Source organism: Hyposmocoma kahamanoa, unplaced genomic scaffold (assembly GCF_003589595.1).
Source record: "Hyposmocoma kahamanoa isolate Upper Pololo Valley unplaced genomic scaffold, ASM358959v1 85311, whole genome shotgun sequence".
Classification (NCBI taxonomy): Eukaryota; Metazoa; Arthropoda; class Insecta; order Lepidoptera; family Cosmopterigidae; genus Hyposmocoma; species Hyposmocoma kahamanoa.
Window position 1 is genome coordinate 1 of NW_020654249.1, and position 11,514 is coordinate 11,514.

Below are 11,514 nucleotides of genomic sequence, written 5' to 3' on the forward strand. Positions count from 1 at the left end.
TGGGCCATCGCGGTCAACGAATACGTAAGCGAGCAAACACAAAAAAAAGCACGTGACAACTAACACTGTATTATCTCAAAAATTGCCTTATATGTATGTCGTTCGTACCTGCCGTCGGCTAACTAAAACGCGGTTATGTGCCAAATATTTTCTGGGATATCATAAAAACCATAACCCAATTTTAGAATATTGAAATTCTTTAATGATACTTCAGTTGTGCATTAATAGGGTAAGTTCCGATAAGTCGATCACGTTAACTAATTATAATTGTTTTTAAAAGAGAATTTTGTGTTCTATGTTTTTCTATTTAAAATGGATATTTGACCATTTGTCACTAAGCCGCGTTTTGGTTAGTAGACGGCAGATATCTAATGTCAATACATTTTAGAGATACTAGGTGTACTTGTAGATACTTTCTAGGGGTCTTCAGAAATTATTTTTAGGGGTACCCAAGTACACATTTTTAGCGAGTCCGAATAAGCAATTATTGGTGCTCACCAAGAACATTTTGTTGAGAACGAAATAACACTTTTATATTGAGATTCAAATAATTTTTTATTATAATCTCAGTACAGAGTACTAAAAAAATCAATATCAAAAATCATTCATCCTCTAGTTTGCCACCCTTAGAGGTGGAATATTTTCTTCAGATTCATATGGGACCACTGCTGAGGTACCCTCTTTCCAACAAAAAAATAATTATAAAAATCGTTTCACAAATGGAGTTCTCACGTAAACAGTCGAATTGAGAACCGCCTCCTTTTTTTTGAAGTCAGTTACAAAGAATATTTTACAATTACGATTATTGAATGTCAGAATGTTTCACTATCATGATATTAAATTATTCTTGAGAAATTACTCCAGTAATTTGTTATAATTAATAATAATAGCACAACGAATGAACACTTAGAAAAAATTCCTTCGATCGGGCTGGATTCGAACCAACGTATTCTATCAAACCGTGCCAGATTCTACAAGTCAACAAATTAATTTAATAAATTAGTCGATTCTACAGTTTCAGCTTCAAATTCTACCGATTTTCGGTACCTCGGTTCGTTAATACAGAACGACGGCGAGATAGACCGGGACTTTAAGAACAGAATAAGTGCAGGATGGATGAGATGACGACAGGTCACAGGCACTATTTGCAATCGGCGAATGCCCCTTAAGCTAAAGGGGAAAATATACAAGACCGTGATTAGACCTGTCATGTTGTAAGGATCAGAATGTTGGGCAATGAAAAGGGAGGATGAACGAACTGTGCGTGTAGCGGAAATGCGAATGTGTGGAGTGACGTGAAAGGATAAGATAAGGAATGAGTACAACAGGGGAAGTTTGAAAGTGGCGCCAGTGACGGAAAAGATGAGGAATAATAGGTTAGCGTGGTGTGTCATGCGGAGGGAAGAATGTCATCTGACGAGAAGGTATAGGTATGAATGTGGAGGGATATAAGAGGAAAGGAAGGCCAAAGAAAAGATGGACGGATTGTGTGAAATATGACATTGATAAGAAAGGTGTGAGTATAAAAATGACGGCTGATAGGGGATAATGGAAGAACAATACATACTGTGCCGACTCCACCTTGCGTGGGATAATGACAGGAAGAAGAAGAGTCGATTCTACAGTTAGATATACCTTACGTATTACAAGGTTAAAAGTCACTGCATTACCTTCGGCACGTAGGAAAGCCATCGGACACAAGTCCGAACTGCTTCAAGGTCCGACGGCGCTACTGCGTGGGAGACGCCATTGTTGTGCATGATCTGCACTCCGCCAAGTTGATTGTTGCTGGCGTACACGGCGCGACCGAGAACTTTGTTCAGCGCTGCGTAGCCCGTCAGGATAATGTACGAGGACTCCACTTGAATGACGCGGTGACCGAGACTGGAGACAAAGAAATAAAGTCAAAGTGAAATAATTTTATATGACCGTAAAAATATTCATAATATCAAAAAGAAAGAAGATATCCATAATATTAACCTTAGAGCTACGTCCAAACTCATGATACCACGATTTCGTTTAACCAAAGTAAACGCCTCTTTTATGAGGAATGGTATACGTTTTTACGATAAGATTCCGGAGAATATATTACGATTATCAATTCCTAAGTTTAAAATCTAAGTCATATTACAAAATTGACGACTACGTGTTAGATACAGAATCCACACAAATTTGATTCAAAGTGTATTCCATAGCATTTAAGTTTATTTGAAAAGGGCAGTCCCTAGAGTTTCTTGCACGTTCTTCTCAGGGAAGTCAGCGTAGTGAACGAGCAGTAGCTTAAATGTGACGTTTTCAAGTGTAAATTTATTTTACTTATGGAATAAATGATATTTTGACCGACCCGAAAATCGAACCCGGGACCTCAGCATGGCAGTCCAGCATGGTAACCGTTCGGCCACGGAGGTAGTAAATGATTAAATAAATAGTAAAATAAATTTTTCTTGTACTACCTGACTCTTTTTAGATCTGTATTTGGTATAAGTAATAATTAAAGATGTGTATATGTTTTCGTTACCGGTTATTTATTAATATGAAATCTCTTATAGTATACTAAGTGCCGTTAAATAAACCCACACGTCGCCCCACTATATTTTTTTTATGAAAGTCTAATGTGATATAGTAGTTTATGTGACTGTTACATAATGAAAGGCATTAAAATACGAGTAAGGATCTCATCTCTTCATCTCACGAGCATTCTAATGCCTAATTATGTACAGTTACATGCACTGCTTTATCTACACACATATTATAAGCTCTCTGTGATGTGATCAGAAACCGCATGTTACGACTGGCGAAATGGCGGCAAATAAAAACTTTTCTCACGCATGTCACAACCGTAGTTTTTATTATTAATTCATAGACAAACTAGAATCGGCCCCAACTATCATATCGTTCGACATCAAATAACGTGTGAAATTGTCAAAATCATTCGCTATTGACATTTCATTTCGAATAAAACTTCATCTCGACTGATATTAGAATTGAGGTCCAATTAAATTGTTTTGTTTTTCAGAGATGTTCGAAATTTGAATGTAATAATATTTTTTTTTTTTTTATAAAGGCTTTGGCAAAGCCATCAGCCTAAACTTGAAGTTTAATTATGTTTCTGTAAATATGGCCGCCACAATGAGTATAGGCAATTTGAGGCGGCGTGCTTGATTGACTCGGGATTCCTTAAAACGGGCCGATACGGGTATTTTAGTTCGAGATTCGTATAATTTCGCGTTTTAATCTTCGATTAAGGCACAATAGCACTATCCTATTCCACTTTAAACTAGATTTCACAAAATAATTGAAAGTCAAAATAAAAACGACACTTTTCCCTCCAAAATATCCAGAGCGAATCATGTAATAATAAAATCGAATTCGATGCTATTATTATAAAGCAATAATAACATTGTCACAGAAAAGAAATTTGTTCTAACAAAACAGTTTACCTTTATGCTGGTCGTAATTTGCGATTTTTGAACACATTATAGAGAGTTTATGATATGTGTGTAGATGAAATTATTAAAAGCATGGAACAAAAGTTGTTGCTTATGATGTTAACATCGAGTATATAACCAGAAATAGAGACGAAATGTAATTAAATTTGTTTGAAAACTATTCTAACTAATCATTACGGTGAGAACTGCGCTCCCATTGGCTAGCCCGAGTTCGAAATAATTGACGGGTGTCGTCAATTGTTTCACTTCAAATCGACCAATTTAACTTGAGCTTTGCTATAATGGACGAAAATTGAAAAATTACATATTTAATTACCGATGAAATGTGATTCAGTTTGTTTTCTAATTAGATGTTTTGCTGTTTTTCCCACACCACCGAAAGGAACATCCCCCCATTGTTACAGATATTGTCTTCATTACAATAAGTACAGAATATTTTTGGAATATACGGAAACGTATAGACAAGTCAGTTGTTGGCGCTGTACTATTTCAGCTTTCAAATTTGTGATTTCAGCGCAAACGAGAGTTGATATTCAAAAGTGATATAAGGCCCATTTGCCTGATGAGTTGCCAATGATGGATGAAATAAGGGTCGTCTCCATTTCTGGTTATATACTCGATGGATGTTAATAATATAATCCTGCGAGATTGTTTATATTTTACAATTAACCCTGTATAAGTTTACTCACCGCACAACGTAAGAACCAATTCCAATAGCGCGGCATGTGACGATAGAAATTGTCACGATATCTTCATAGGCCTGCGCCGTTTCGCCCGCGATGAGGCCTGCGTCGCGTAGGCACTCTACACCGAGGCCATCTTCTTTGCCTGTCAAAGAATAAATAGGTTTATTAAAACTTTTTTGTACTCTTGTACTTTAAACTATCAATAATAATTTCAAAAACAATATTATTAAACGCGGTCTTTTCTTTCTTTCTTTTGTTTCTTCAAAGCTTACAACCAATCATTTTAGTCGAACGGCCTGTGAGTTAAGTATACGAAACGAGCTTACAACGCCTGATGCGTTCAATATAATAGCGCTTTCAGGATGCAGTTTGGACTACCAAGATGGTACAGTGCATCAGGCATGTTCGCCCAGGGGCACGTAGACGGCTTCCCAGCGACAATGCGGAAGAAAATAGTATCGCTTATGACTCGTGTCAAAAGTAGCCACAACAGCATCCTAAAAATTCTCAATTCCAATTCAAGTCTAATTCTAAAATACTGGGTTGGGCAAATGGAATCTGTTTTTATACATATAATAGTTTGATACAAGTGCGGAAAGTTAGTCGTTATTCACGAGTCTCGAGACAAGTGAAAATGACAAATCCGCACGTGTATCAAACGACGTTTTTTAATACATTTGCGAAAAAACTACATTGAAAGTAAAATAAAACAGTATTTAAAAAAACTCATTTTATTCCTTTGTCTGATAAAAATTCAGAGTACAATATAATATCAGCCATATTAGTATTACGTCTCGCGTAATACTCACCTCCGGTCATTGTTAACACTCAATCAGCCATCTCTATGGAAAATACTTTGGTATTTTTAAATGTAACCCGTTGTTTTATAAAACACCTATGCAATTTAAACAAATAAAATGTTTGTAAGTAAATATAACTTTTAATGACGAATGACTTACGTAACAAAGCATATAAATATTAAATAAATATACAACCTCTTTAGTTCTACGCTTCAGACTTGAAACAACAGTAAATAAAAAAATGGAAAAGTAAAAAGCACTAGTGCGAAAAATCCAACTTTCGGCAAGATTTGTAGTACGAAAAATACCACGTTTTGAGCAACTGTATTAAAAAAATAATATTATGTTATGTTGTGTCGTTGTGTTCTTGTATAACCTATTCTAAGTGAAAATTGTTACTAACAAATTATATGGGTAATTTCTGCCTGAAATAAAAGAATGATATTCTTTAGTTCTGAATCAAAATTCTATTGTCTATGGTACTCGCCACGGAGCTGAAAAATTTTTTTAAAGTTTTGTAGGTCTAAAAAGGCTGCAGTGGCAGAATCATAATATGATTAATTGACATTTCATATTATGAACTTTCAAACAAAACAAAAAACGCACTTCATCTATTTGACATTAATGTACGGAGGTCTCCATACAACACTGTCAAATAGATGAATTGCGTTATATCAATGTAAGAAATTCATAATGTGAATTGTCAATTAATCATATTATTATTCTGCCAATACCATTGACTTACCAATAAATGGACGTCGGGTTCGCGGTAAAAGTGTCCGCACCTTTAGGGCGTTAAAATCGCATACAGAGCGTCAATCGCGCAATTGTCTTCGTTTGTTTGAGTGACAGTGCGGTTGTCAATCATGCAGTACCAATAATAATAACTTTTAAAAATTACTGCAGTAAAGTGTGAAAACAGGATTTTGTATCATATTTTCACTAAACAAATATATTGTGTTATCATAGTTGTTATTTAAAAGTGTTATTTTGTACAGTTTTATGGTATTTAATTTATATATAACTGAATCATAAATATAAATTACAAAAGCACACGAAATAATGAAATAGCTAACTGTCCTTTTTCTACTCACTGCATGCGCAAAAGATGGAAAGAGACCCATTACGCCAGTTTCAAGGAGCTTATATAAACTTCTTGGTCATTTTCAATTGTTCGAACCACAAGCGATTGAAATATTTAGAACAAAGAAACTGTGTCTTTGATTTTAATCCTATTTTTAAAATGAAATTTTTACTAAACGTTAGCAATAACTAACAAAATATTGTTATACTCATTTTATGGCATGGGATTACCTATCAGAAGTCAGAAATGTTTTAGTTTTTTATATTTCGTTACATGTGACTACGTTTGTATAGGTTAACCTCGGACATTTTTTTCGTGGTTTTTGTGTCCCGATGTCCATTTGTTGGTAGGTCAATGGCCAATACGCCCTTTTTAACCCTGCTGTAAAACAGAACTATGAACGTCAAAGAAGAACGACGTAATTTTGCTTAATAAAATATAAATTAGGACGCTACTCAAACGATATACTGCCTCTTGATTGGAATTGAACTAAAAGTCTCGCAACCGGGCCACAAATCGTTATAAAAAAATATTGGTTAAAATATATTCATATATCACTGTTCCAAAACATCGAGAAAATAATGTCATAACGTGGTAAACAACCCTAATTACCTTATCATTAATAATAACGCAAACATTCATAGCCCTGCTCGAGGGAAATCTGTATCGCGGGTGCCATGGACAATCACAAATTAAACAAAAACACACAAGGGAAATAAATGTAAGCCAATATTTCTCCAGGCCCAGGAATCGAACATGGGACCTCAGCGTTGCAGATCAGCACGGTAACCGTTTGGCCGTGGAGATATTAGTAATGCTTCTAATAGATCTCACTACACGTCAAAACAGCGCCATCTATTAGCGCAGTATCGAACTATATAGTCGAGACTTGTCATTAAATTGTTCAAAGAAAACTGTATCACAGCATTTCTTTTTTATTTTATTTTTAAAATTTTTTGAATGTCATAATGTTTTACTACCATGGATATTCAATTATTTGAAATTACTCCATTAGTTTGTAATAATTATCAATAAAAAAGATCGAATACATAGGAAAGTGCATTCGATCCGGCTGGATTCGAACCAGAACCCTCAGGTAATCCGTGACAGATGCTCTGCCAATTAAGCCAGGGAAAAAACCAAAAAAGAACATTGTTTTTTTGTTTTTACGACTTTTTAGCCGTAGCGCCATCTGTGAGAAATTATTTCTTCACTCAGAGAAATGTATTAAAAAATACCTTTGTCACGAAATCTTACCAATGATGTCTGTAATCCGGTATCTGGACTCCCCTTCGTCCTCAATAAGTTGAGTCTTGACGGACCCAAGCGGCCCCAACTTGGAGAAGGATGCAGGCGTGAGGTACAAGTACTTGAACCCTCTCTCGGGTCGTTCCGAGTCGAGCCAGGCCACGTTGAACTCTGATTTCACTTCTTCCGCTACCCCTATACGTGCGCCGGAATTCACACTTATGTATACCTGAAAAGGTGTATTGTATTGTTACAAGCTGATACATCAGCGTGAATGTTTACGTAACACAGTCGTATCGACCCTTAATAAGAGCTTACAAAATTACTTAAAACCACACAAAACTCATAAAATCTTTTAAAGCGCCATCTGTTACTTAAGTGTTGAACTATGTCGCAGAATGCCATCAAATATATAACCAGAAATAGAGACGAAATAAGGCCATATATTCCTGGTAACACATTAGCGATACAGCTTTTATAAATATCAACTCTCGTTTGCACTGAAATATAGACAGGCCAACTACTGACCTGTGTGTACGTCTCCGAATGTTCCAAAAAATATTTTGTATTTATTGTAATAAAGATAATATCTCTAACAATACCGTGCTGTTCTATTCGGTGGTGTGTGAAAAACAGCAAAACAAACGTCACAACAAAAAACACATTTCATCGGTAATTAAATATTAAATATGTAATTTTGCAATTTTCGTCCATTATAGCAAAGCTCAAGTTAACTGGTCGATTTGCAGTGGAACAGTTGACGACATCCATTGACGACACCCGTCAATTGTTTCGAACTCGGGCTAGCCAATCGGAGCGCAGTTGTCACAGTGATGATAGTTTTCAAACAAATTAAATGACATTTCGTCTCTATTTCTGGTTATACTCTCGATGGCCGTAATTAAAACATTAAATAGGATTACGATTTTAATAGCAGTAGAGCTCCTTGTGAAAGGGTTCGTCCAAAGAAGTACCTACTGCTACCCCATCAATTTCTGCGGCTAAGCAGTTATGTGAGCACTACTGCGTTCCTGTTTAGAAGGGTCAGGGTCACTTGTTATTGTGTTATGTAGATAAATTATCCCTCATTGCATTGACTTACAAATAAAAGGACGACGGGTCTAATACAAAAACCACGAAAAAAATGTCCCAAGTCAACCTATTTAAACGTAGTGACATGTAAAGGAATATGAAAAAGCTAAAACGTTGAATTTAAATTGTTATGTCATCGCAGTATTGTCTAATTTTGCTTGCTTCGCCGTCGGTCGAACAAACGAAGACTAAAGCGTGAATGACGCTCTGTATACGATTTTAACGCCCTATAAGTTCGGGCACTTTTTAGCGCGGACCCGACGTCCATATAATTGTAAGTCAATGCCTCATTGCTAAAGATTAGAGGTTTTTTATGGTAGTCGTGCGCCTGGTGATAAGTGTCACGCCTGTCCATGACAGTTGCAGTGCCGCTCAAAGGGCATTGTCACTGCTCCCGTCGCCCTGAGACATAAGTTGAAAAGTCCCATGTATCTTTAATTTCACCAGCACCCTTACCCTTCAAAACAGGAACACAGATGGGACTTGTCAAGTTATGTTTCAGGGTGAGGGGCGCAGTGGCTGTGCCCCTTAGATCTATTTCTTGAGGGAAGTCAGCACAGTGAAAGAGCAGTAGCTTAAAAAAATGACGTTTTCAAGTGTTAACTTATTTTGCCTAAGGAATAAATGATTGACTTTGGCTTTTAACTCGTTTCGTCTAAGCAGAGGGTATAAGCCACAGTTTCCCAAAGTGGTCCCTACGGCGGTGGTAGGGGCTTTGGAAGCAATTGGGGGGCTTTGATGCCGTCCAGAGCATGGTATCCCATTTGAAAAAAAAACTCGAAATATCTGTATAAACTACACTATAAATATATAATTTTTGTTCCTTGTGATTTTTAGTGTTCAGTTAATATACAAAATACGTATTGTCAATTATTTTTTGTGGTGGTGGGCATCAGAAAAGAAATTGAAAAACTATATCAATAATGCGCTGTTAAGTAAGAGCTAGTACAGTGTTACTGATCATATTCAGGATAAAGATGCTTGGAATTCATCTCCAGCGGACACTTGACGTACCTATTTAACACTTACATAGTAGTAATGCTAATGACAATGTCTAAGTGTAAAATTATTTTATTTAATTTTTATTTCATTTATTTTTTTAACAAAAACAATGAGTGACTGTTGTTATCTTTCCAATCAATATGACGATTTGAAGTGTATATTGTTTAGTTTGAGACGACGATTGACCGGTATTGGCCGTCTGCGCCCACAGCATCATGAGATCGTTCATTTGCAAAAAAAACCTGAATAATCTATATGAACTGCACTACAAATATATAACTTTTGTTCCTTGTGATTTTTTATGTTCAGTTAATATACAAAATACGTGCTTTCAGTTATTTTTTGTGGTGGAGGGCGTTGAAATTTTTTTATCTTGCCTAAGTGGGGAGGAGAGCCAAATAGTCTGAGAACCTATGGTATAAGCGATGCGAGTTGCATAATAAGTTCCACTTTCGCTTCACAGTATTGCACAGGGTGTCACAAAAACTTACCCTGGGTATCTTGAGCTCCCTGGCGTACTGCGACGCCCTGCAGTAGACCCAGTCCTCCTGTGGCCCGAACGAACCCATGTAGTACGTCAAGTCGTTCGCTATGACCACGATGTCGCGGCCTTTAGGGCACTCGGGTGTGAACAGGGTAATGCGCCACGCGACCATGCCCACCTGTACAGGGAAATTTATTTATAGAAGTATACAACATAATGTACCATTAATTCAACTCCCTACAACGTCTTTCGCCCTCACTCGCACCATGAAATTACAGGAAATCATGAAATTATGAGTCATAAGATTTTAGTCCGAAAATAGTCATAATACCTATATAATTATAGAGAATCATATAATTATCAGTCATCGGAATTGGGTAAGTTAATTTACCTAAAGTATGAACGTTTTCTTAGTATGGACATATCCTTTTCTTTATCAATGCGTATAAAGTTTCCATTGTATTAGAAAATATTACAAAAAAATTAAATTCTCTATTTTTCTTTTTACTTGGTCGAAGCCACTTTATTTTTGTTAATTGTAAATTGTTGGCTTCACTGAAAATCAGCGTAAGGAGATGTTTCCCTACGTCTCGTTACAAATAAGCTAAGTGGAGACCTTTTTGGTACCATCTTAAATATAATACTGTTTTATTTTAAGTAAATGTTATAATAATGTTATTTTAATTTTTGTTTTTACGTTCTATTTGTATTATGGTTACCAAATAAACTATTTTTCTTTCTTTCTTTCTTTCTTTTATTTTTAAATAGCTAAAGTATTTAAATATGTACCAATATAAACGTAACTACTATATTAATGTTTGAGACAATAATTTGTAGCAAATACATAAATAGGAAATAATAATTTGTCGCCAATCTACTCAAATTTCAATAAATAATACACGTATTCAAATATAACCAGTACCGAGAGGTCCTGGGATTTGCAGAAGGGAATGTTCACATTATTCTTTACTTAACTTAACTCCCTCAATTCCAATCACTGATAATTATAGAATCATAACATTATAGTCATAAAACTAGGCATGAAATTACAGGCAATTCTAGAATTTGCAAGGTATAATGAAAGTGTATGCTGAAAAGAATCCTGACATAGGCAACTTACAGTGTTCTGTCCTGGCAGCCTGGTCACCTCCATGATGCGTCTCTCACCGTCAGGTTCCACCACTAGTTCAACTGCATGCATCACGTTGTCAGGAGGGGGACCTGGTTAAACAGATTATAGCATTACAATTGACTTCACGTACTACTACCCAGGAGTACGTGAGTCCCTTACATTGAATCTAGCATCCTGTATTGACTGCTGGTTAAGGTGCCGAGTAAATGAGACTATCGGAGCAAACATTGTGGCAAAGAAGTTTCCGGTGCGGGGGAAGTCGACGCTCGCTCACAATAACTGTTCAAATGATGTGATTGAATGTGTATCCATTACTGTATTTTAATTTATTTAAAGAACTTATTTTCGCGACGAAGTTATAAAAATAACGAAAACACAGAAAAGAATTACCAAAACACTTTAGATTATTTTACCGGCATTTTTCTTTTAAATTAAGCAATACAAGTAGGAATTTTTAATTCTTACAAGTAGAACACTTGGCAGTTGGCTGTATGCATTGACTTACAATTATATGGACGTCGGGTCCGCGCTAAAAAG

At 36.0% G+C, this 11,514-nt stretch overlaps 1 protein-coding gene across 1 annotated transcript; it reads right to left on the reverse strand.

Annotated features, from left to right (window-relative positions):
• Positions 1-1,658: 1,658 nt before the first annotated feature.
• On the reverse strand, positions 1,659-11,068 carry LOC113234600 (acetyl-CoA carboxylase-like). The gene is made up of 5 exons (XM_026469952.1): positions 10,966-11,068; positions 9,853-10,023; positions 7,277-7,496; positions 4,139-4,277; positions 1,659-1,884 (listed from the first exon to the last, which is right to left on the reverse strand). The coding sequence occupies exons 1-5, from the start codon at positions 11,044-11,046 to the stop codon at positions 1,659-1,661; spliced, it is 837 nt and encodes a 278-aa protein (XP_026325737.1). The 5' UTR covers positions 11,047-11,068.
• Positions 11,069-11,514: the final 446 nt, after the last annotated feature.

What these genes read in the sequence shown, in the direction of transcription:
- LOC113234600 (XM_026469952.1), bottom strand. Translation starts at nt 11,046, where the DNA reads ATGCATGCAGTTGAACTAGTGGTGGAACCTGACGGTGAGAGACGCATC. An exon ending in CCGGATTACAGACATCATTG is followed by an intron (nt 4,278 to 7,276) that starts GTAAGATTTCGT and finishes ATTCTTTGACAG; the next exon opens with GCAAAGAAGATGGCCTCGGT. An exon ending in ATTGGTTCTTACGTTGTGCG is followed by an intron (nt 1,885 to 4,138) that starts GTGAGTAAACTT and finishes CTTTGTCTCCAG; the next exon opens with TCTCGGTCACCGCGTCATTC.